This window comes from Sapajus apella, unplaced genomic scaffold (assembly GCF_009761245.1).
Source record: "Sapajus apella isolate SASKATOON/1434 unplaced genomic scaffold, GSC_monkey_1.0 scaffold95, whole genome shotgun sequence".
Taxonomy (NCBI): domain Eukaryota; kingdom Metazoa; phylum Chordata; class Mammalia; order Primates; family Cebidae; genus Sapajus; species Sapajus apella.
Window position 1 is genome coordinate 4,495,841 of NW_022437035.1, and position 26,870 is coordinate 4,522,710.

General features: G+C 48.8%; 1 protein-coding gene across 3 annotated transcripts in view; it reads right to left on the reverse strand.

Moving 5' to 3' along the window:
- Positions 1-26,870, reverse strand: part of TTC28 (tetratricopeptide repeat domain 28) — a 669,357-nt gene that overhangs the window by 37,182 nt on the left and 605,305 nt on the right. For all 3 annotated transcript variants that reach the window (XM_032256524.1, XM_032256522.1, XM_032256525.1), the window contains one exon: positions 11,192-11,332. In XM_032256524.1, coding sequence (XP_032112415.1) covers positions 11,192-11,332 — 141 coding nt within the window. The remainder of the gene's footprint in view (positions 1-11,191; positions 11,333-26,870) is intronic.

Sequence of the window (26,870 nt, forward strand, 5' to 3'; positions counted from 1 at the left end):
CCAAAGAGCTGTGACTCTGGCAAGGCATGCCACTTTGTACTTCCTTTCCGGTAAAATAAAGGGTTGGGCTAAAGTTCTTGTAGGCCTCTTCTAAGTTGTGCTTTTTTTTTTTTTTAATTGATGATCAATCCAACTGGAACTTCTAGTTTTAGAAAATGAAAAATCTCCTCTAACTAGGCAAGCCCTCCACCCTGAGCCTCAGCCCCTCCTGTGTCTCCCCTGTGTGGGAACCAGGCATGGGACAGTTAGGATGCAGGCACAGCTTTCGGGCATTGCAATCTGCCCTGGAGAGTTGGCACTGCTGATACGTGTCCTTGTGGTGAAGTGCAGTTTTGGGCCTCAGAGTCACGGTGGCTGGCAGCGGGTGCCCTGGGCTATGAGCCCCAGGTGGCAGAAGGCTCACAGCGGCTGATGGCGTGCACTGGAGCGTGAGGGACGACCTGCTCTCTGCCGCCGTCCTTCCTGCATGTCACAACCCAGTGCTTCACGGCTTCATACAACGGCCACCGAGGGTGCGGGGGCTCCTCAAGGCAGCCCCCTAGGGCACATACAGTATCACTCCGATCTCTATAGGCCTTTCACCCTAGCTGAGGTAGGCCTCAGCTCTCTGGACTCCAGAGGACAGTGCCTTTTGCTTGCTAGAATGGGAGCACGGAAAGGGGTGGAAACATGCTTCCCATGTGGCAGGAGTGTGAGCTGCAGCAGGGTCTGTGCTGCCCATGTAGAAATGAAGGCAGCTCAGAGAGGGAGGGCACACATGTACCCCTCTGCCGGCACAGCCAGGCCTGCCATGGCAGCCTCACCCGCTCAGAGCCTGTGAGGTTACTCCTCCTTTTCAGATAAGGAACCAAGGACCAGAGAGAGAAAGAGACCTGCACAAAGCCACCAGGCTGGCGGGGGTCAGGACTCCCACCTGGCAGGGTAGGGGCTTTTGCTGTGCCCTCCCAGCCGCTGAGTCCCTAAAGGTGGTATGACAGTGGGCGGCCCCTCCTGGGGGCTGCAGCTCTGGGTTTCACAGCTGCACCACCCCAGGGCTCCAGCAGGTGGCAATGGCTCACTTTTCTCACCGCCCGGCCCTTGGCTGCCGGGACCCAGTTGGGCTAATTGACAGCCGAGCTCTCAGCAGAGAATCTTCTCACCCCACACTGTCTTTATTAGTTCATTCTTTAGATGATATTTATTAACTACTTCGGGAACATTTTCATTGTCTCCACGGCACACAGTCTGTGTGGTGGCAGGAAAAAAGAGAGGGCCCAGCATGCATATAGAGAGAGGTGAGGCCACAGAGGGTCTGTGAGGAGCAGCCGAGGGGCAGAGACATCAGGTGTGTGGTCTTGTCTCTGGAATGGTGACACATGCCAGCTGGGCTGGGCTGCCCTTGCTGCTCATGAATCTCTCTTTCAGGGAGGATGAAGGGATCTATTCCTGAGGCAGGAGGAAGCCAGTGCACTGCTCGCACTCCTTTCGGCAGTCAGTGCTGTGACGGTGCCTTCGAGTGAGTGTGAGCCTGCCCAGGTGTGCAGCTGCTCCCCGGCTTCCCACCCACACTCGGCTTAAAGAGGGAAGTTAATTCATAGTGCAGAGAGCAGCCTGGGCAAATCCCCCTCCCCCAACACACACACACACACACACTCCCCTCCCCCAACACACACACTCGCCCCCCAACATGCACTCCCCTCCCCCAACGCACACTCCCCTCCCCCAACACACACTCCCCTCCAACACACACTCCCTTCCAGCACACAAACACACACACACACACACACACACACACACACACACACAGCTTTCTCTGCTTGGGCCAAACAAGTTCTTTCAGGCAGCTGGGACCCGGCAGACCTCCCTGTGGAGTCTGCCCGCCCTGCCTTCTGTGGGGCAGGCTGCCACCTCAACCTGCTCTGCTCTGTCGCCTGGCTTCCAAGGCAGCATTTCTGCAGCAGTCTGGGCTTGAGGAATCAGGTCTCCCACATGCAGAACCACACTGTCTCCTCGGGAGGAAAGCATCTACATGGGGTCAGCAGATGAAGAAACAGGGGCTTGACTCTTCCTCAGGATGGTGGGGCCCACCTAGCCCTGATATTCCGGCCCTCCTGTCTCTGCAGTAGGGCTGACCAGATGGCCAGGAGGAAGGAACAAGCATGCTAGAGCTTGGTGCAATCTTGAAGAACCTCACTGGCTGGCTGGGGCTGTCTGCTCCGCACACATCGACCCAGAGGCAGACACTACTGTGGGGGCAGCACTGTTAGACTGCCTGGCGGGGAGGGGCAGCTAGGAAGGGTGCCACCTGAGGAACGCATGAAGAGGTGACCCAAGGGAAGGCTCTGTTCCTCACAGCACCAAAGGTGGTGTCCATTCACCCATCAACACGGGCTAGGTACCCTCTTGGTGGCCTGGGAAAGCTGCAGGGGGACCTCAGTGAACGCGGAGATTTGGTCCTTGCCCTCCCTCTAAGGCAGCAACATCAGAGCAGGGCCCTGCTGCCCCACACAGGCAGGCAGCAGAAAGCCTGTGGCCTGAGGGGCCTCTGCTTTCCGGGGAGCCCAAGGCCTAGTGCTGTGGCATCAGCCCTGAACCCTCATCTGGTTTGTGCCCTCTATCCCAGAAAGAAAGACACTGCACAGAGCACCAGTCCAGGGACCATCTGAGCAGGACTCTCCCCAGGTCAGAGGTCTGCAGAAGTCAGGGAGGGGCCTCAGTGGTGGTGGCTTGTTCAAGGTGTGGCTGCCATTTCTCAGCCCTGTCATTTCTCCTCTGATCAGACACACAGTCCTCACCTTCTCAGGATGTCTTTATTATGCATTTTCCCCTGCCATGCCCTCTGTGCTGCTCCGTGGTCAGGCTGCCCTGGGGGGATCCCGCCTGTGCCCCTCACTCGCTCACCTGTTCACACTCACTCAGGTGAGCCCCTTAGCCCCTCTGGGCTGGAGCTTCCTGCCTCACCGGTGAGGACTGCACCTGGCAGACTGAGTGCAGTTCTTGTTCTGCTGGGATTGAGCTACCCGGAAAATCCTTTGGCTCCTTCCTCCCTCAACTGAGCCCTAACCAGGATGCTCCCAAGTCCCCTCTGGGGCTCTCAACTCAGCTGCATCTTCTGAGGAAGCTGGCCTAAGATTTGAACCTGAGTTTTAAGACATTAATAGAAAAATGAATTGGCAAATCCATTATATTCAAGTAACCAGAGGTGTCTCAATTCAATTAAAAACCAGGATTCTGAAAGCATTCAGTGACTTCCCTGCATGAACATTCTCACACGAAAGGTTGTCTCCTCTGGGAGATGAACCTGGTGAACACTGCATTTTAAGTACTTATGTAATAAGCTGCGGGCACTTCTGCCCATTCCCCTCCTTAATTGCCATGTGCCTGGCTGCTCCTCCAGAGAAGAGCCACAAAGCTGGGCAGGTGCACCCAGGGACCCTGGCTCTTCTGGCGGTGCCTGGCTCCTCTCAAGCCCAGGAATGAGTCTGGAGCTACGTGTGGCTTCTTTCCCTGTGCTCTTGGACTCTCCCGGGCATGATGGGTCTGTGGTAGGTTCCCTGCCTGCACTAAGGGTTGTGGCACATGCCTCCACCAAGCGGGCCTGCACCCGCCCTCCTGCAGGAGCCACGCAGCAGTTGGTGGTGCCTGGCCTCTGCCCACTCTGGGCACTGTGCTGTGGCCATCTGTTCTTTGCTGTAATGGGTATGAGGCTCTGGGGCCAGGCCTGGAGATGCTCACCTTAAAAGAACCCGATGCCCAGGCCAGCCTTGCATAGGCTTTTCCTGCTGACCCCATTCAGAGGTCAGAACAAAGGCCTGAGCCAGGCAGTCATTGAGGTGGGCTTCTGAAGTGCTCTGGGATGGACAGAAGAAAAGACAACCCTGTGTGTGGCAGCCCGCCCAGCTGATGCACATCCAGCAACACAGCAAAACCCCCTTCCAAAGGGCTTTGTACTTTCATGCAATTTGTGGGTCCAAGCCTGTCCCTGAAAACAAACCTGTAGGGTCTAAATCACTCATTCACAGAGAACCTCCAGAGCTGGATTAGTCAGAGTTGTCTGAAGACAGAATTCACTGCCTCGGGAGGTAATAAGCTCCCTGTCACGAGAGGAATTTAGGCAAAAGACGGGTGATCGCTTGGCAAGGGAGTTAGATGGATGGGGGTCTGTGGGGCTGCAGCACTGTCTCTGGAGTCTGGCAGACCCAGCTCCTAATGCTGGCTCTGTGATTTCCCAGCTGTGAGACCCTGGGCAACTAATTTGCCTTTAATAAACCTTGGTGTCATCATAGTACCCACCGCTCATGGTTGCTGTAGGGATTGACTAAGATAACACACGTAAAGCACTTAGCACAGTGCTGAGTGCTGGGAAGTAATGAACAGAGGCTCACTGCTGTCATTATCATTTTTGTCCCTCCCTCCCTTCCTGCCTTCCTTCCTCCCTCCCTTCCTGCCTTTCTCCCTTCCTCCCTTCCTTGAGCAACTGCCTGTACCTACTTAACACAAGGCACTCTGCTAGGCTCCTTGTGGGATACAGAGATAAATCAGAAGTGACTGAGCCTGGGGTGAGTACACAGCCTGGGAGGGGAGAGGGCATGGACACAGGTGACAAATGCAAGGTGCAAGGTGGTGGCTCCCTACCCACAGATAAAGCACCAGGAAGTTTTAGAGAAGGGAGAAGTGATTTCCAGTTGGGGCAATCCAAGGTGGATTTGTGAAAGATGCTGTGTTTGAGACAGTACCTCAAAGGAAAGTGCTCTTTAGCCATGTCTCCACGCCCAAGTGAAAACCCCGAGATGTGAATGGGCAGGTCCGGGATTCCTCTGGGTTAGGACAGAGGGTGGGGGAAAGTGGAAAAGGAAATGGGAAGCATGTCAGGGTGAGACTGTGGAGTACTCAGATGTCAAGCTCCGCACTTCCACCCAACTCCGCTGGAGCTCCTGTGACTCCTGGAGAGAGAGAGGCACAATCAAAACTGTGCCCCAGCCAGAGGGAGGACAGCGAAGACTGTCGGCCTGCCCCATGTGGGTGGCAATGGGATCAACGTGAGGGAGAAAGTCACATCCAGTGAGGGGCAGATCTCATCTCTGCCACTGACAAGAGGGCAGGCTTGGGGCAAGTCACCCTGCTGAGCACCAGTGACCGTTGGAGGCTGTTGATAGGTATTAGAATAGGCAGGGAAGATCCTTGCCCAGAATAGTCACAGGAAGGTGAATATGGACGGAGGCCAGCCACAGCATGCTCTGCATGCCCACATTTAATGTGGCACAGGTGACCTGGAGGTCAGGGGTGGAGAGAACACTTAGCTCCTTACTGGGGCCAGAAGCCTCAGAGGCACCAACAAGGAGCAGGGGACAGGGATCAGGACCCTAGCCGGAAAGGTGGGTATGCAACCCTGGGTGTTCAAAGCCAGGGCTATAGCTATAGCTGGCAGCAGTCTGGGTGCCCACTCTGCATTTATTCAAAGTGTTTCCGGTGGCGCTGAGAGAGGTTGTACCAGGAAGAAGCATCAATCAGGTTTCTTGGTGAAGATTTGATCTTTTAGATCATTTGAGTGGTAGGTTCACCCCTCAAAAAAGAGCCTTTTGTGCCATAGAAACCTCAGACTCACAGTAGGGAGAGAAAGAAACTACTAGCTACACAGCAGGACACATCTGGTCATCATTACACTTACTGCATCCCAGGAACAACTCTGTCAGTAGGCATGGTCACCTTCATTTTCCAGATAAAAAAGTAAAAAGCTGAAGGCACCTTAAAGAGCAGAGCCAGGTTTCAAATCAAGGTCTGGCTGGCCCCAGCACCCGAGATTTCTTCTCTGCACCGTGTACTTCACCACAGACAAAGCCTAGTCCTGGGAAGACAGTGATGAGCAGATCACTGGCCTACCCTGGGCTTTTGCAGCATTGCTGCGGTGTGCCTCTGTATGGCCCTAAAGCAGGGTGGCCCACATGTATGTTCACAAAGAACCACAGTCTGGCCAGGCACGGAGGCTCACATCTGTGATCCCAACACTTCAGAAGGCCAAGGCATGAGGATCACTTGAACCAGCCTGGGCCACATAGCAGGACCCTGTCTCTACAAAAAATAATTTCAAAAAATTAGCTGGGTGAGGTGGCGTGCACCTGGGGTCCCTGCTACTTAGGAGGCTGAGGCAGGAGGATTGCTTGAGCCCAGGAGTTTGAGGCTGCAGTTAGCTATGATGGCACCACTTATAACCCAGCCTGAGTGACAGAGTGAGGCTCTGTCTCCGGGGGAAAAAAAAAGAAGAATTACAATTACACATCCATGTAGATGCACATACAGCAGGACACATGTGTGCCAGGTCCCAGCTTACTGGCCAGGCTGGCCTTGCGGAGATGGCTCTTCACTCCACTGTCCTGCTGACGCTTTCTTCCCCAAGCTTTCAGGAAATCCTCCTGTGTATTACAGTCATTGCATTCTCTCCCACCTGCACTGTAGGCCAGGCTTTCATGCATGGATTTGGAGGGCAGGGCAGGCTCTGGGAGCACTAATGCTCTCTACTTTCAGGGCCTGACCCTCAGGTGTTGAGGGCAGGGGGGAAAGGGGCAGGGAAAAGCTCTGCAGGGCCTTCCTCTGCACCCCTCAACACGGCAGCCAGCTGCAGCTCCCTCAGAACCCCTCCACCCTGCCACTGGGTTGCACACTTCGTAACATGTGGCTGAGGTCCCTGTCTAGCAGACAACCTCCTGGGCGGGGAACCAGTAAGGTGCTGGGCCCATGTGATCCACCCAGCAGGACACACACACACCCGTGCCATGTTAAGTATGGGCACGCTGAGCACTGTGGCTGGCTCACTCCCACCTGGAACCTTCCTTTCTTTCTTTTCTCCCTGCCCTGTAGTCATGGAGGCTGGGCCCATGGGATGAAGATGCCTCTTTTCCCATCTAGCAGGACCCCGGTTTTTGCTGGGGATTCTCTGGAAGGACCCCCAACCAAGCTGAGGTTCTCTCTTGCTGATTCCTTATCCAGTCTCCTGTGGGAGACCCGGACTGTGTCGCAGGGCACTGGAGGGAAGTTGCAGAGACCTGAGGGTGGGCTCTGGCCCTGCTGCGCACCTCTCTTTAGAATAAGGAGACTGCTTTGTCCTCTTTTGGCTCTAGTCACTGCTCTCTGGACAATAACAAAGTCCCTCTCCACATCGTGTTCCACAAAGACACAACATGGAAATTTAAAGACCCAGGATGCTTGTTGCATCAGTAGTGGCTACAGAAGTCAGGAAAATACTGGCTCTAAATGACTCTGGATGGGTGTACCTTAATACCAAGGCACTCCCTGTAGTCCGGGATCCAAGGTGCAGTCAAAAGCCTGTCCTGTTCTTCCTTCTCTTTTCTACAGCAAATGAGATCTGCTGACTGCCCCAGGTCCAGTCACATACACACATACCACATATACATACTACACACAAACACACACATACACAACCCTGCACATACAAATACATACATCCATTCCCATAGTACCCCCCCCCACACACACACACTTACATGCCTGCGCTGGCCTAGCAGTCCTCAGCATCACTCTCAAAGGGTAGGGCTGCTGCTCTGCCCCTGGGGCTCACACCAAGGTCAGGGTGCTAGCCAAGAGAAGAGCCTTTGTTTTTCATTCAATAGCTGTACCTACCCTGAGTTCAAAATGCAAATGTGTTTTCTGCCAATAGGCAAGAAGAAAAATTACAATTGCGGAGACCTCAAAAATGACAGCAGAACAAAGACCAACTCCTGGAGTGGCAAGGGAGGAAAACCTAAAGCCAAGTCTCACTTGACTTGCATTAGCTACAGTGGCCTCATTGCCAAATCAGTCCAGCAAACCACCCAGGAACAAAGGGGCCAAGGAATCCATAAAATCACTGAGCTAGAGAGTCCCTGGAGAGGGGAGCCCTTACTGCTCCAGCACACAGGCCCTACACACATGGCTGCTTCCACATCACCTCTGTTGGCTCTAGGGTACGAGTACTCTGCAAATGCTAACCACTATCAGCAATCTGCAGAAAAGCCACTTCTAGCCGTTCTGTTCAGTCACAAGCCAGTGCACCTCTTAGCCCAGATCCCTGGCCATACATGGGGCAGAGAGGGAGGCCTGGGAGCCCACAGCGGGGCCGGGACAGGCTGGCAGGGAAGCTGTGAGGCGTGTTTTGGCACCTGCTCGTGGGCAGGTCTCCCTCCTCTCTGGCCTATGTGTGCTCAGCTATAACATGTGAGGCTGCACTGAAAGTCTTCAAGGCAAGTTTGCACTGTTCTAACAAGGATGCCTTGGCCTCTGTGGTTCCATCAGCAGTAGCTCCACTCTCTTGTGGGATGAAGGCCAGAGCCCCCCTTCCTGGGCTTCTGAGAGACATACCAGAGAACATACAGTGTTGCAAATTTTCCTGGGCCTTAAGGGCTCACTGCGCTGAAGTGGGAAGAATGCTGGGTATCTCCCTCATCCAATCTGCCCTTGGTGTCCTCTAAAGGGTCAGGACTGGAAGAGTCTGCGGAGACCCTTTCAACTGCTTTGCTTTTTGGAAGGTGGGACTGGGTTGGGTCAGACCTTGCCAAGGGAGCTGGGTGCAGGCTCCGGGGCTGTGGGCCTTGCAGCTCCCCACTCAGTCACCAGGGCTGGGCATAGTACTCAGCCTGGCTGGAGGCAAAGATTGTGTTGTGATGAATCAACAAATTCATCTACAATGAATCAACAATGAATCAACAAATTCATCTACAGTACTGTGCTCACTGAAGCTACTGCAGGGCTGCTCAGAAGAACAAAAACCATCTTTTCAGGCCAGGCATGGTGGCTCACGCCTGTAATCCCAGCACTTTGGGAGGCCGAGGCAGGCAGATCACCAGGTCAAGAGATAGAGACCATCCTGGCCAAGATGGTGAAACCCCATCTCTACTAAAAATACATAAAATTAGCTGGGCGTGGTGGTGCGTGCCTGTAGTCCCAGCTACTCGGGAGGCTGAGGCAGGAGAATTGCTTCAAACTGGAAAACGGAAGTTGCAGTGAGCTGAGATCACACCACTGCACTCCAGCATGACGACAGAGTGAGACTCCATCTCAAAAACAAAAACAAAAGCAAAAAAACATCATCTTTTCAAAATGAGGACTCCACCACTCAAAATGCACACCACCCCCAGGCCCAGGGTTGACAAGCTAGGGCCCCAGGTATACCTGGCTTGACCCTTTTCTTCCATAGTGCTGAGGTCCTGGGGGACTGGTTCTGACTGCCTGAGTGCCTGCAAGCAGGTCATCATGGATTCCTGACAGTCTTTTGGCAGCTCTCTCATGTGAAGGACTTGAGGTGGGAAGGGAAGAAGGATGGACGACGCTGCAACCCAAGGTGGCCAACAGCTGCTGCACAGGCACACAGACGTCTCATTCCTTCCAAAGTTTCTCTCCCACGTTATCTTTTTTTTTTTTTTTTTGAGATGGAGTCTCACTCTGAAGTGCAGTGGCACAATCTCAGCTCACTGCCACCTCCACCTCCTGGGTTCAAGCAATTCTCCTGCCTCAGCCTCCCAAGTAGCTGGGACTACAGGCGTGCGCCACCACGCCCAGCTAATTTTTTGTATTTTAGTAGAGATGGGGTTTCACTGTATTGGCCAGGATGGTTTCGATCTCCTGACCTCCTGATCTGCCCACCTTGGCCTCCCAAAGTGCTGGGATTGAAGGCGTGAGCCAACGTGCCCCCCCACCACCCCGCCACGTTATCTTAAGAATTTAAGTTCAGCACTACTCTTCCAACTTTACTCAAAACAGCAGAAACCCACTAACTGTACAGTGCCTTCCATGCCTTAAGTCGGTCAGTGTGTGATTTATACGTTGGCTCCTTTATTCCCACATTACAGGAAGCCTGCAGGGTAAGAAGCCATCGCCATTTCACAGATGATGACACTGAGGCTGACAGGTGAAGCTGCCTCCCCAGCGTCCTACAGCTCGTGAGTGGCAAGGCCAGAGGCTGAGGCTGCGCTCCGAGCTCCTCACACTCTATAGTTTATCTCCTCAGCTCGCATCACACGGCGGAGGTAAGTGTCGCCTGCCTCACTGGCTGAGAAGTTGGCAGGGCAAGAACCTGAGTCGAGGCCCAGTCCCAGGCCTCCTCACACCTGGTTGTGTCCTGCATGAAACCAAAAGCAGTGAGAGACAACTGTGAAGGTGCTGGGGAGAAGGGGCTGGGGCGAGCTAGCTGGAAGTTCTGGCCTCCTTACAACCAGGCTGCCAGCTCCTCCATCCCCTGCCCTTGGCTCCCTTCCCACTCAACTCAGCCCTGGGAAAGTCAACACGCATTTGTCACCCTGACAGCACAATAATGAGAGGAAACTAGGGCCTGGAGTAGGAACAGACAGGGCACACAATGCCCTGCACAGCAGGGCTGCCAAGCAGAGGCTGCCTCCCACCCAGTGCATAGTCACTTCCCTCCTGTGCTCCAGGGTCAACCAGCTGCCCTTTAACGGCAAGCCCTCAGGTTGTGGCAGGGAACTAGGGAGTCTGTGATGTCTTTCCAAAGAGGTCTATCAACATGTACTCCCAGGTTGCTGCCTGGCAACCAAATGACAGTGGGACAGGTGTCCCTTAACCCCAATCGCCTGCCCTGTTTATCTGGACCCAGCTCGGGTATCACTCCTGAGGAAAAAAAGGGGTGTGCTGGCTTGGAAATTTTAAACCTGATTCATCTTAAAGCCATTAAGTCCTATTTGGTCAGGTAACAGGGAAGTGAGGTCTTGGCACAGACGGGTGAGCCTGGGTCTGGAGGAATGCATTCCTAGACCCAGTTTCTCCCTCCAACAGCACTAGCATTCCCACTCTCCCTGACCTCCCTGAATGTCAGGCCAGGAGGTCAGTGCAGGTACCTGGCCCGTGAGTTACTTGCAGAAGTTAGCAAAGAAGTATGTGAAGTTACTCTGGCTTCTGCCTGATGTTGGGAAAGTCAGCTCTGAGGCTACGTGAAGAAGCAGCCAACTGTCCCCTGGGACTCCCATCCCAGCCAAATGAGAATTGTCACGTCAAGCCTGTCACTGTTCTCTCGCTTGAGTGGGAGATGCTGCAGTGAAGCAGAGGCCCTGACGGGCATGGGGCTGTGGAGGCATCACGCTTGCTGCTGCAAATGCACGACACGAGCCAGGAGCCTAACCAGCCGGAAGGAGCATCCACTGAAAGCACATTATCTGTGCTCAGAGCACCCTGCCCTGCGCTGGGCCTGCGGGAAGAGCCCCACACGCACCTGTTAAAGAGGTTATTTCGGCGAACCATCCGCAGGAAGCCAGTGGGGTCAGTGACTGAGTTGAGTTTGTTGTTCATCTCTTCAAATTGCTGGTCCATGATGTCTCCTGCTTCACTCTCCGTCTCACTGCTGGCACAGGCCCTGCAGGAAAAATCGCAGAAAAAGCCAATCAGAAAAAGGAAGCACTGAGCTATGGAAGCCGGTTCTGAAGTCCTATGCCATTCTGTCACCAAACGATCCTCCAGTGCCGATGGCTCCAGATGCCAGCATCCCCCTACTCCCTCCTCAGTGTCCCTGAGGCCCTCTTCCAGAGCTGCTTTTGTCCACTGCTTCTCAAGATGAACTCTGGTTCGTTGTTTATGGCCTGTCACCCCCAGCTCTACTGTGAACTCTCTACAGGCAGGAGCTGTGTCTGGGTAAGAATTGCATTCCCAGCGTCCAGGACATGCATGACAGACTAGGTGAGGTGCTAGCTGTGATGGGCTGGCCAGGCACTCTTCCCAGCGTAGAGCTGAGGCAAGGGCAGCTGTGAGGCAATCCTCCCTCCACAAGCTGTAGTCCAGTTCATTCCAGAAACAGTAACTAAGCAACTACATTGTGCTGGTTACTGTCTAGGCAAGGGGGACGTGAAGCCTAAAATAGCATTTTCCAGACGAGGAGACAAACATGCTGGCAAGTATCTGTGATGCTGGCAGGGCAGGCACTGCTGGAGATGCAAACCTGAGAACTGCCACTGATTTGGCCCATTTTCCAAGCTCCGCGTGAGGAAGTGACCATTGTTGAATTAATAGATTCATATTTCCCCAATGACAGACTTTAACAGAACATCTCACAATGAGTTTTAAGTAAACAGAAATGCCCAGGAGTACCTTGATTCATAAGGATGATTAAAATAGCAAAGGGCTTATTAAATGTGAAAGCCATGCACCATGCTCTGATGAGACACAGACAGCCAGGCTGGGGCAAATGTGTCTGTGGGGGCGCTGCCCACCTGCAGCCATCCTCCCCCATACCACACCACACCTCCCAACCGACCGAGGCTCACAAAGGCTCAGCTCTATGTTGAGCCCTCGCCTATCCTAGGCATCAGGGCCACATTCAGACTTTGCTGAGATGCTTACTGATATCTCACCCACAGATTATTCTAAGCCCACAGGAAAACTACTTTCAGACCTTCCTGCTAACCAAGGACCAGCGTGAAGAAGTGGAGGGCACCAGGGCACTGCAGGCAGCAGACAGACTCACAAGCCTCTCATGTGCTAGGCAGGTGGGTCTCTGGAAAGGGGCAGGCCTCCTGTCACCGAGAAGAATAAGACTTGGTGCATAGAGATTTGGGTTTAAGGCAAACATCACCCACTTCAAATGGCCAGCCTGGTGATACCTGTGACAGAGACGGGAACTAAGCTCCTCACTGGCTCATTCTGGGGGCCAAATGAAACACAGCATGTAAAGCTGCTATGCAAACTTGAGTGCTCTATGTGAACACCAACCCTGGTGTGATGGTTAAATTTATGTCAATGTGACTGGGCTGCAGGGTGCCCAGATATTGGGTTAAACGTTACTTGGGGTATGTTTGTGAGGGTATTTCTAGATTAGATTACCATTTGAGCTGGTGGGCTGAGTAAAGTAGACTGCCCTCCCCAGTGTGAGAGGGCCTCATCTGCTGATCCACTGAAGGCCCGATATAGCAAAGCAGTGGAGAAAGAAAATTTGCTCTCTCTGCCCTGTTTCCAAGCGGGGGCATCAATCTTTGCCTTCAGGCTTGGACTTGAACTGAAACTTACACCACTGGCTTTCCTGGGTCTCCAGCTTGCCGTGGCAGATCCCGGAGCTTCTCAGGCTCCGTAACCACATCAACCAATTCCTTATAATAAGTTTATTTTATCTCTTTAGAAAAACAGATAAAAATACAAGCACATCCTATTTATCTCTAATTAGTGTGTCTGTATATATATATATATATATATATATACACACACACACACACACACGCACACACTATATATACATATATACACACACACACTATATATATATACACACACACACACTATATATACATATATACGTGTGTGTGTGTGTGTGTGTGTGTGTGTGTGTGTGTATCTTTTATTGGTTCTGTTTCTCTTGAGAACCCAGCTAAAAACACCTAGGAATTATCTCAGAACTGCACTGATGGCGGGTAAAGTCCTGGCTATTAGCCTGCTTTTCTTCCCAGCCTTCATAGCCTGGAACTGGCTGTTTAAACACAGCACAGTACCTGGCATGCAGCAGGTATGCAGTGGGGAATTGCTGAATGAATCCATGTCCTATGCTGGAGAGAATTTTACAACGTGCAAAGTATTTTTACACAGATTTAATTGTCTCTCTATGTCAACTTTGTGAGGTAGCTCTTATTATCTCTATATTACATCTAAGGTGACAGGGGTTCCGAGAAGCCAAAGGGTATTAGGTAGTAGTAGTATTCATTGAAGACCTGGACAGAGCAAAAGAGTGGAGAAAGAGAAAATCTGCTCTTTATAAGCTCAGATCTGTGGCACTCACTGACCTCCCTCCCCCTCCCGCTAAAAGGCTATAGCTTCTCACAGATGCCATGCTTCTCTCTCCTGGGGTTTGACTTCGACAGGGAAGGGCTGAATATAGGAATTAGGAGAAACCAGAAAACATCTAGCAACGAAACAAATCAGCAGGCTTCCATCACGCTGGAGAGCTTTCCTCCCTTTCACTGCCTCATGGACGTCAGCTGTACAGCCAAGCAGGTGAGGGCTTGAAAGGCTCCTTTGGGAGCTGAGGGCCCTTCACAGAGACCCTGGTAAATAATACTCAACAAGCTCCTCTATCCAGGGACACATTTATCATCTGAATGCAACTGCCTGCTTGGAGCTGAGAAATCGGCTTGTCATTCAGCGCTTTGCAAAGGGGAGAAGAATTGCCTGGGACCGGTATCAGCCTCCATTATCTTGCAGTTCTGTTCTTACTGTCAGCCACAGACTGAGCCCTCAGAATCTCCTGCTTAATGGGGTTGTTTCCTATTTCCTGACCCTTCAAAGTATTAACACTGAAGGGAAAAACAAACAGGTGATGTCACAGATAAGGGGATCTCCCATTTACAAAACAAGCCTCATATCTCTGTAGTAGGAGTCCCTAGTGCCCTGCCACCAGTCCTCACAGTACACCCATTCTCTTACACCCATTTTTCTGAATGACTTTCTAGAGATGGCACATCTGGTCACCATAGGCCCTGATTCAATTCACAGTGCTTCACCAATGATTACTGGGTGGGGCCCGTGTGTAAGAACATAAGGGCAAACAGATAAGAGTCACATTAGAGTTGCCTTCAAGGTGCTTACTATCTAGTATGACTAGTATTCTTTAGAGTTCTTCCTTCTTATTAGCCAATCCCTTTTACTCCACTCTGTATTAGAGTTAACAATTCTTTAACTATTTCTGTTCAAATTACTGTGCAGTTTCTTATTCTTGCTTTGATATTCACTGATACATACTGTATGTTAATTAAAAAAATAAGGCCAGGCATGGTGGCCCACGCCTGTAATCCTAGCACTTTGGGAGGCTGAGGCGGGCAGATCACAAGGTCAGGAGTTTGATACCAGCCTGGGCAACATGGTTAAACCTCCTCTCTAATAAAATGCAAAAAATTAGCTGGGGCGTGGTGGCAGACACCTGTAATCCCAGCTACTCGGGAGGCTGAGGTGGAAGAATTGCTTGAACCCAGGAGGCAGAGGTTGCCGTGAGCCGAGATTGTGCCACTGCACCCCAGCCTGGGTGACAGAGTGAGACTCCGTCTTCAAAAAAATAAATAAATAAATAATAAATAAATAAATAAAATCCTGCTATGACCAAATCCTGGGAGGAAGTCAGAAAACTAAGATAAGCTTTGGTGCCACGCACTCACTCATCTGGTCATCAGGCTGACCAACCCTCAAAAGATCCCTGTGCAACCAGTGCATGCCAGACACTCAGTTGGGGCTGGGATTACTTCAAATAAAGAATGCTTCTGCCCTTGAGAAGCCCAGAGAAGCTGCTAGATAGGCAGGCTAATCTCTGCAACATGAAAAATAAATTATTACATAGTAGTCCCTGTATGTATAGAGAGAGATTGAATGAACAATCAGTACAGGATGAGTGGGTGAGAGGGCAAGAAAAGAAAGAGAGGTGGAGAGAATAAATATGAGAATGTGAATAAACAAACAGTGGCTGTGCAGAAAGAGCCCCTGAAGCATTTAATCTCACGGCCCCGATTTTAGCCACTATTCTGATGGCCATGATCTGAAACGGAGAAGAAACAATAGAGACACATTGGCTTTGCAGACAAAACTGGCGGGCATAGCTCAGCAGAGGATAACTTGAGGGAGAGAGGGCTGTGAGCTGGCTGGCAAGGCAGTAGGAGTAGAAAAGGAGGGCACTCCAGACCCACCAGCTGCCCAGCCCTGGCAAGCTAGGGAGGTACCAAAAGCTAAGGCTCCACCTGTCTTTTCTTCCCAGTCTGCTTACATTCCGCTCCTGTGTACCCAGCTCTGGACCCTTGGCCCTGCCTACCTGTCTTGCCCTCCACACTTGGCCACACACTCTATTTCTCCTTCCCTCATGGGTCTCTCAGCCTAAGGATTCTGGCTCAGACATCCTTCCTGGGCCCTTTCTACTCCTGGACTCTGGAGGGTAAAAGAGAACTCTTCCTGTTCTAAGGCCCTGACTTGGCCCTTGCCCATTAGCCAGAGTCCTGGCTGGACTTCGCCCTAGTCCTTTGCCTGGAGTTGGGTAGAAGGTTGAGGTCTGGAGGTTATGGAGAACAGTGAAGGCAAAAGGTCAAAGTCAGTACAAGCTGGCCTAAGCGCAGGGCAGCAAGGTATACCTCCTGGTGAGGGCTAAGAGGGGAGCTAGAGGGAGGGAGCAGTCCAGAGGCAGGCAGTAGCTGCTTATAGTACCCACCTGCCCTGCCAGCATCTGTTCCAGAGACCCTGCGAGAAGCCCAGATCCTGCCTGCTCTGGGGAATATAAATCATGCCGTCACCAGAGGCAGGCTCCAAAATGCTATTCACATGCAGCTTTCCCCAGAGAGATGGAAATGGCCCGTGAATCAAGCACCTCAGAGCTGTGCCAGAACTCATCCCGTTCTTGGGGACAGGGCTTGGCAAGGCGCTCCAGATAGGATTTTCATTTGTAAGCATGGCCACCTGATCTCTCCAAGAACATGCTCTCTGTCATTCCCCTGACAGTTGCAACTGAAGCTCCACAAGGCACACTTTTATTTATGTCTCAGCATCTTTTTACTCATTCTGTCTCCATTCCCCACCCGCCTCCAAGCTTCTTGTGCACTGATAACCAGTTAGTTACTTGCCAAAGACCAACCACTTGCAACCCTAAAGCTGGAAATGATGGGCGAGACACTCCGTTTTGAGTTTCCTGTGCACAGGGCAGTGTGGCAGCGCCTACACCACTGGCCCCAAGCCCGATGGGTGCAGATCAAAGGCAGCAAAATGCTCCTTCTTTCAAAGTGAGGATCTCCTTGCAATTGGTGAAACTTCAGAAAGCAAGAGTTAGTACCTTTGCTGGCATTGCCTGTAATCATTTTTTGCCTTCTGATTCTGAAAGGCCAGGTCTAACTGTGCCAGCACCCTATGCTGGGGATTCTACAACCAGGAAGCAGAGGATATCTCAGAGATCTGCAAAGGTGCACAGATGACAATACCGTGGGCACTTTACTAGGTTCTGCGTGGGCTAGTCTGCCGACAGCTGAAAACGCCCACCCATTTTTCCCAGCAGTCACTTAGCAAGAGTGCCAGAAAATAAAGACATTAAGACTTTGGGAACTCAAGATTTCTGAGACCTCTGAGGCTTTCCCATGTAACTTACCAGTCCCTGTCTGTTTTTTCTTACTGACAATTAGTAAATTTTTAAGATGAAAAGAGTCTGGGCTTACTTTTAGGGAGAGCAAAGAAAGGCTGGGAGACATCCTACTCTATGGGCTGTCTCACATAGAAGAAGAACCCAAGAAACAGAGAAGCGGATGTGAGTGTTTAAAGCAGGAATACAGGCTACACGTTGGGGATGAGGAGAAGGGGGCAGTGTCGTAGACAGCTTTGGAGTAACTGCTCTGACCATAAAGATTCTACTTCTAGAAGTTGCCTCCCTGATTCAAAGGGTCACATATGGTGACCATCCTCCCCTCAACTGGTCATTGTGCCAGAGGTGGATTCCTGCCCTAAGCTTGGCCTATCAGATTCCTTTCCGCAAAATCTGTGCACTGGAATTCAGGGGAGCTGAATGTAACTTCCTGTGGCTAGTTCTACAGGCTGTGGGTGAGCACAGGACCAACCAAGGTGGCTATTTTCCCACTCTGGGATTAGGAGCAGAGAGCAGTTTGCACCTCCAGCTGCAAACTGGAGGTCTGCAGCGGGACATGCCAAATGAAGCAGCTGAGCAGTGATGAGAACCAGGCTGCCTCCCAGAGCCCAGGGGCTCCCACAGCTTTCCTCTTCTGTTCCAAGTTTGCCCTTGGATTTCATGGGACTCCTCACCCATACAGCCTTATTAGAAATCCCCCTCTTTGGATTAAGCAAGGTTTGTGGAGGATTGTGGGGGGAGAGGAAGGGCAGGGCAAAGAAGTGTCCTCAAGGACCTAAGTGTCTCCACTCCCCAAAGCCACAGCTGTCTAGTTGCTCTGGCATCATTCAAACTTATGGGCCATGTTGGAGAGTCAGCGGGTAGAAAGAGTATGAGCCGCACACCACAGCAAGATATGCTAGAACCATCCAAGAAGGCAGGGACAAGTGAAGGCCATTCTCCTCAGAAAATTCCTCCCAGTGTGCCCAATATCATATTCCAGACTTCACGTCCAGAGAAAATGTACAGCCAGCACAGTCTCCGAAGTCAAATCCACTGGTTCAAACCCACTGCAGGGGCCAGTAGTGGGGGCCCTTCTAGCATTTGCTGTTGACACTGCCAGGGGCGGGTATGAACAGTTTCTCATCAGAAGGTCAGTCACTATCACACATTCACTGGTCTCTCTGGAAATGCTTATATTTGGATGACGCTAGATTTAATTCCTTTCTCTTCCTGTACATCACTCTAGAAATTGCTTTTCTCTGTATCTTCTCAAGGCTGTAATTTATACTATTATCTAACAGTTGTTATTTATAGAACAAACCTTCTGTTGGTCAGAAGGCAAACGATTACATTAACCTGCTGAGAATCTATACACACATGAACACAAAACACATCTATGAACAATCAATGAATTCTATGTGCTTTGGTTGTTAAACTGATAAAACAATAAAAGTCCTCTTCCAAAATGCTTTCTTAAGAACATTTGAATTAAAAAAAAAAAAAAAAAGTCTTCTGGCCTCTGGGATCCAGAACAATTGTGCATTTTTAACTCAGAAGCATTTTTGTACACATCCTTCTTATCTCATGGCCTGGAATTATCTAGTCTATACTTAAGTGTTAAAGAAGAAATACAGGTTTGCCCCTAGCTTTTCTTTTTTCAGTAAACACAGTGATCAAATAAATAAGAAGGTTTCACTTCCGTTAGCTCAACAGCTTGCATGCATGAATACAGAAAGACTGTAACAGATTGGAAGGCCCTATTACTTGGTGTCTTATTTTTGAAATCTTTGCCGAGAAAGTGTTGGCAATGGAATTTTCCCCTGACAATGTGGCTCTCAAGCCCGCTCCTCCACCAATTAGGTTTAATCACATCAAAAAGGCTCCAGTCAGCCAATATGAATGCTGTCTAGTACAGGCGGAGTATCCTTATCTGAAATGCTTGGGAACAGAAGTATTTTGAATTTTGGATCTTTTTGGATTTTGGAATATTTACCAGCTGGGCACCACAAATCCAAAAACCTGACATCTGACATGCTCCAGTGAGCGTTTCATCTGAGCATCATGTTGACACTCAGAAAGTTTTGAATTCTGGAGCATTTTGGATTTTTGAATTTGGGATGTTCAACCTGCAGTAGAAAGACTGGGCTCCTGGTCTCTGAGAAGTGAAGGTGAGGAACCTGAAGTGTCCACTATGGAATGTACTCATTCATCCACATATGCTGGAGACCCTGTAGAGAGCAAGATGCTATAAGAGATTCTACCAAGTGTCAGAGTCTGTGCCCTCAGAAGTTCTCAGCCCCGGAAGGAAGCTGAATGTGGACAGATATGCCTCTACCACAAGCCAGGAGGTAGCAACTGCCCACTGCAGAGAAACACGAGCTTTGGGGCGGGAGAGGTGCCACCTAGTTAAGGGAGGCCCTTTATGTCCTCTCAGAGGCATCAACAATTGAGACGAGTTGAAGAATGAGCCAGGACTGGAGCAAGTTAGGACAGCAGTGTAGGCTATCTGGGGGGCGGGAGGCAGGGCTAAGACACAGCTAAAGCAAAACCACAGACATGGCATTAAGATAAAAGACATAAATCCTTTCAAATTAATCTTCCAAGAACCAGCACCTGGATTAGGCCTTAACTGCCTGAGTCCACATATGCTGTCCACCACCCAGAGGACAGTGCAGAACGTGGTATCAAGACTGCTGTCAGCAGTCTAGCTTTCAAATCTTACCTCCCATCACTGCCTAAGACAAGCCTGCTCCATCCAAACCAAGCACTCTCCATTCCACAAACACACCTTGCAGTGGGCCACCTCCCTGCCTTGCTCAGGCCATTCCCTCAACCTAGGCTCTCCCTCTCCATCAACCCTGACCTGCCATGCCTGTGAAAACTAAGCCTCTCCCTCCAAGACAAGCTCAAATGCCTTCCCTTCTAGAACGCTTCCCGTGAACACCTCTGGCCAAAAGGGAGCTCTCCATTCCCTGTGTACGTCCAGAAGCACCTACTAGGTGAATAACTCCTTAAGATCCAGACCATAAGGGGCATTCAGTCTGCCCATCTTTGCCCCTGATTGCATGGACAGGTGTGGAGGCACGGACCCTGTCTCATATGTCTCTGAGGCTCATAAGGCCTAGTATCAGGCCTTGGCTACAGCAGAGCTCAGCACAGGCTGTATAAGGTGGCTATATAAGGACTCCCAAAGGCCTCCTTGATCTCGTCACCTGCACCTGGGAGACGTGCCACAGGAGCAGCACACCACCTTCAGAACAGCTGCAAAATGCTTTTAAATCCCACCACACAGGTTAGCTTCTGTCCCCTCCCGAAGAGAACCAAGTCAGGCACTGGAAAAACAAAACCAGCACCCTTAAGTAAACAGTGGCTTTGCAGCAACTGTAAAATGCCTTTCTTCCATTTCCTGTCTAGAATCTTAAAGTTTCTTCCTGTGAGGCGATCAGAGAGAAGAAGAACTGTTACAGAAAGGAATTTAAAATTTTTAAATTTTATTTTAGCAGGGCGGTTTGGGGCCAGGTTTCTGGAGCAGCAGAGGACTACTGCTCTTGGAGGCTCGTCCCAAATCCATGGCACCTGGTATTCCTTCCCCTCCCCCAGTCAGTTGAGGACTGTATAAGGGGTCACAATGGCCCCATTTAATCATGGGGCTTGTAAGCATATACGCATAATGTGAGGTGGTAAGCATACGCAGCTATGAAAGTGGGGTGTCTACAGTGTGTGGTAGTGTGTGAGGGGTGTGTGCAAGCACACTGGTGCGTGAGGGAGGTGCAGTGGGCTTGGCACATGAGAGCTGTGTATGACTGCATATTCTGTGAAGTGTGTATGTGGAAGTGAGGGCCTGTGGGGAAAAGCATTCTATCAGGTGAGTAGTTCTGGGCCTTTCCACTGGGCCTCTGAAATGAAGTACCCATTCTCATCTGTAGGGCTCCCCAGTTCCAAACCTAAAGGGCAACAGGGTTGAGACATGTTATTAATGACGGCTGAAGTCAATTACTGAGAGTCAGTTTCCTACTTGCATATTACCATGATATAGCACAGCTGGGAAGTAGGTCTTCTTATCTTTGTTAAAGACGCCTAAAGGGAGATTCAGAGGAGCTCAGGCACTTGTCCAGGGTCCCACAGGTAATAACAGCAGTAGGCCACAGAGCCAGGTGAACTTGAATCCAGCCTGTTCGTTCCCATGTCACCATCCCAGCCTCTAAGGGCTCAGAAGCCACCTAATCCAGGAACACATTCTCTAAAGGCAATTATTGGGGCTGAGAAGCTCAAAGTTCACAGAGGCATTTCCATTGGCACAGCCCTCCTTAGCGGCATCAGCTCCCATATGCTATGAATGCTTTTAAATTTCATTTGATTCTGTGTTCTTGTAGAAAACACAGGCTACTATAACTGAAAATGGTCTTCAAAGATCACCATGAGGTCCATTTCCCTTGTTCACTAAGAGCCAAGAAGGTCCCTGGGAAGAACATTTGCATATATTATGTACATGCTACATATTACTTAGGAACATTTATACATCAAACGGTTTGAGACGCATGATGGTAGAGTGTGGGGAGTATGGGCATACATTTTACCAGCTGTTAAAAGAGACCTGCCTGAGTCAGTGTTTAAAAATTTTTGTTTCCTACACATGCACTAATACATGTTATATTAAAAAGCCAAATGACCCCTTTAACAAATGGAAAAGAGATGAGGGTTTAGGATAATGAGAATATTATAGCAAAACTCATACTGTGCCTGCTTCTAATGGGAGTCCTACAGCGAGACCTCCACGTAATGCTGTAAGAATGCCCCCCTCAGAGTTGTTATAAATACAACGAACCCTAATATGTCATAATGAAAATGCATATTCTAATACAACACGATCTCCTTAATGAGGCAAACTGGAGGGGGTGTGTGGTAGCTTTATTTATAATCCTCTAAATTTAGGTAAATTGCACACATTTTAAGTTTCTGTACAAATAGTGTCACCAAGAGCTATCAAACCAAGTCTACTTGGTCTGGATAAGGGACCACTTAACAGAGAAAGTCAGGGTGTAACCAAATACCAGGGAACAACCAGGGGGAGGGGAGTTATTTTTCATATGGGATACGGTCCTTAAAAGCTAGAATTGACTTTTAAAATTACTCCATATTCCCTAGATCTTTTGTAAAACCACCTAAAACTGAACAAGTCAGAGGGAGAGTGCAACTCCCATGCTCCTGGGAGGAATCATGGAAAGCCTTTGCAATCCCCCATCTCTGATGTTTTTTGAACAGTCATATTTGTTCTTATCTAAATTGAATTTGGGTGAAAACAGTTTCCTGTTTGCCTGCAGTATTTGTTTTCTGAGATGATATCCAGAGACATTGGTTTTCTGAAACAAGTCAAAGTAACATAGGATTCCCTTTGTTAATATTGAAGTCTTTTTACCTCTGGGAGAGAACCTGTTTTCTTTTTCTCTCTCCCTCAGCAAAGCATATTTCCTTCTCTCTCTAATTGGATTTCTACAAGGATCTGTTTCCCCTTCTCTCCTCCAGATGCTCCAGATACAGCACTGTACAAAACGCTGCCGGCTGATGTCGTTCCTGTCTTTTTCTGCCACATTAACCCGGTAGGGGGTTTAACAGCCTGAGACTGTGAAAAGCTGTTGTCAAGTCATGAAAGCCCCCAAACACAACTTAAATGGTTATTAGCTAGTGGGAAACGTCCCCTGCATTCTAATCCTTCCATTTAAATAACAATAATAAACAAAATAATAACAATAAGAGTAAACTCCATGCCTTCGAAGCCATGATTATACCCTACCACCCATCGTCCACACAGTCTACAGCGAATTTATATGGGGCCTAAGGGTGAGGTGTATGGCTTTTGGCTTGGTGGGCGCTTCTGATTTTGCAGCCAGCCAGCAGGGGTCGCCCAAGTCATCTAGCAGTTAAATCAGAGCTTCCATGACATCCTCGATAATTCCCTTAAAAAAAATCCAAGGCACAGACAAAAGAGCCAAGGGGGTTCCTTGCTGTATTAAAAGCCCTGAAACACATGTATTTGCCAAATAGAAAGGTGCAGAATTAATTGGAAAAGAGATGGAATTTGTATTTCCAGCTCCCTTGGGGTTTTATAATTAATAAATATTTGTTAAGTCTTTAATATATGTGCAGAACAAAACAAGCTTTTGCTGGCATCAGAATGTACTTATAATGCATTCTGTACTTGAACAAAAGACATAAAAGTTAAGAATAAGCAATGATAGCAATGCCATACAGTGGCCCTTTAGCAAGTGCCAGGCATTTCCTAAATTATTGCTTTCCTCAAAATGACCCATCAAGGTAGATACTATTATTATACCCATTTCGTAGATTTTTGTTAAAAGCCGCCCCCCACCAACAAAGCTCTGCAAGATTCAGTCACTTGCCCCAGGAACCCCAGCCAGTGAATGGAAGAGACCAGATTTAAAGTAGGCTTTATATCTAACCTATCTTCTCAACTCCCAAACTGGTGTTCTTTCTACCACCCTATTGTATAGCATAACAAAATTTATGTATTCCTTATGCCAAGGATACTAAAGGAAACGCCGCCACAGAAAAAAAGACCAGCTATTTTAATAATAATTAATGAAGTACAAATTGTATAGGTAATACAAAAAAATTGTGTTGGCTATGGGGCTTCTGAAATAATGTCTCGAGTGTTTTTATTTCCTTATGTATATTCAATACTTTATAAAATGTCTACAGATGTGAAAATTATAGTAAATATGTTCTGCAGTTTTAATTGCTAAATGATTACAAAGTAACTAAACAAGAGGTGGCAGGTTGCCCTGTGGCTTTATTCATCTCTTTCTGGAGAGCAGCAAAATCATAAAGTCTTCTCCGACACAACAGGTTTCTATGGTTACATGAGACGTAAATATATTATATGTCCTGTACGACGTGAAAGGACCAGCCAGGCGCTGTGTGTGCAGCAGACCCCCAGAGGGAGAGCACTCATGTGGATGGCACTCCACAGCCAGCTAAATATTTGTTTCTAGGTTTACAACAGGGTAGAAGCAGGAATAAAAGCTGTTGGTGCTAGAGAAATTGTCTACATCGCTCAGCAAATGTATCGGCATGTTGGCCGTAAAGAAATGCAAAGAACGAAATGGCTTCTGCTTTGTCAGCCTTGAAAACCAGTCCTTAGTGAGCTGTGTGAGGCAGAGGCTTTGTCCATCATCCCTTCTGGATGCAGGACGGCCTGTCGTCTCCCACTGGGCATCTGCACAGAATCTACACGTATCCAAATTATTCTGCTGGTGGTTTATATGTTTTTTTTTTTAAGCTTAAAGAAGCATAATCAGATAGTAGCTACTGAGAAGTCAAATAAGAAAAGTGTTTCCATTCAAGGCAGGATAGGGTCAGAGACCTCTGTCTGAATCCAGGATTTACTATATGCATCATAAGAAGTGACAAATTGCAATAATCTGCATCATTAAGACTCAGGATGGAATACTGGAAAATCAAAATTCAAAGAGCAAGGGTAATAACAGCTTAGATTCCTCCAGAGTTATTTTCATTGCATAAATTGTGAAGCAATGTTAAATGAAGAAATGCTGTTGTTCATTAAATAGAATCCCTAAAAGCATGAACTGTACCCTCTCCTTAATTCCGAAGTCTTTCACAGATCATCTGCCTTTGACTGCACAAATTCCAGGAGGCCTGGAATCCAGAAAGGTAGTTACTGAGACAGCTATGTTCCGCTTTTCTTTTTTAATAATTACAGAAAGGAGGGGAAAAAAAAGACTAAAAATCCCTAGAAAAGAAAGAAGCAATCTCTTCTGGAAAGACAGCATTTACCTGGAGAAACTGCTCATTGGTATCCTTTAGAGCAAAAAATAATGACTGCTCCTGGCCGCTTTTGCTTTTAAAGTTTTTAAGAACACATTACACATTCTTCTTTTAAATATAAATACATCCTGATGCTTGTTAGCCAAAGGAAGACTAAGTAAATCCCTGATACACTTAGTGAGTCAGAGCAGGTGATCTGGGTTAGGAAAATAGAATAACAGCCCCATATGGGGAAGAAAGGGCACAAATGCTGGGTGTATCTGGCCCTCCTAGAGAGAAAGTGAGGCGCCTGTTTCCTGCAGCTATCCTTCATGATCCAGAAATGTGGTGAAGGCAAGAATGGAGAGGGAATGATGAGCTGGACCAAAGGGAAGACTGTGGTGATCCCAGGATGGTCCCGCATGCAGCAAATTGCTTGATGAAATGAGGCTGCCTAATGAGTAGCTTGGATTGATTTGAAGACATGGAAATATCAGGCTGAGGCTGTGCCAGTGGTCCCTCCCGGGGTTTGGGCCATGTCAGCTGGCTGCTATGTGTGCCAAACACAATGCAAAACCAACATTTCCAGGCTGAAATGTAGGGTTCCAAATGTGTCACTTGGGTTTCATTTTAAAATCCAGGGTTGAGCCATGTCTTTGGCCCAGATAAAAGGATAAGGAGATCAGGACAACATCAAGGATAAGAGAGGAGTGCTGCCAAGGACAGAGCAGAGAGGGGGTGGTGATGGCTCCCACTCATCCACCCGCCATCTTGTCCCCGTTATGTAATGTGATGATCCTGATACACAGCCAACACCCTCCCTGTGGGCTCTCCTCCACACATATCTGCTGCCATCTCCAATCCCCAGCTCATGTCACTCTACACCCTTGGAATGTTCCATCCTCTCTTTAGACAACCCACATCTTTCCCCATCAATAAACTCTGCTTAATATTACCTCCTCCATGAAGGCAATCTCTCTGACTAATCCCAACTGGCTTTGAACATACAAATCCTTTTCATCTAACTTTTAGCATTCAAGGGCTTGGTTACACAAAATCTAAGATCATTTCCAGCTCTAAAGTGTTATCCATAGTTTCACATCATAGCTGAAAGAGCATCCACAGTAAAGAGAAGTTCCCTATCTTTGAGTCCAGTGTGTTTCTGGAGCCGCACCCTGCAGCAGATCAGGGTTGGACTCACACTACTCCATCTGTTGAGATAAGTTCAGTATATGAAGTCTGGCAGTATATGAAGGATGGGTAAAAGCAATCATAAATCAATTTGTTTATTAGACATTACTGAATTAAAAAGCAGTGAAAACAGGTAATGTCTATTCTTTCATTCACCCATCAGATATTGCATGGAACATGTGGAGAAAAGACAGGGAGTAACAGACACAGTTCCCGCTCACCCGGAGCTACCAGTCAAGAAAACACTGAGTAACAACTCAGCACAGAGACACTCAAAGCTACACTCTGAGTCCTCCATAACCTGTAGAATGGTTAGTGGAAGAGCAAGATTGGTATATACAAATCAATACTTCTAAAGGAACTCTATCTATATATGAGACAAAATGGGATAGTATGCAACAACTAAAAGTGCTAAAAGTCTTTGAAACAGAGGAAAAGGATATGTTGTTCTGGAGTTAAAGAAGGCGAGCCCCTTGAAGGACATCAAAGATTTAGATGAATAGAAGAAAAGAAGAAAAATAGATCTTTGCTTAATGTCCACCAAAGATTAAGGGCTGTGCTAGGGATCTCCCAGACACTGTTTAGTGTTAAGGCTCACAACAACTCTATGAGGGAACAATCATAACCCCCACTTTATAGATGAGAAAAGTAAGTCTAAAGAATGTTAAACTTGTCCCAAATGACATAACTAGTAACGTGCAAGGCCAAGATTTGCCTCTAAGTTTAATGCTTTTCCATGCACTCACCCACCCTCTCCCTCCTCCTCATGACCATCATTAATCTATGCAGGGCCATCTATATCAACACCCATCTGTCACTCATCCCGTCACCCTGAGGACCTACTCACATTCCTTTCCCCCAC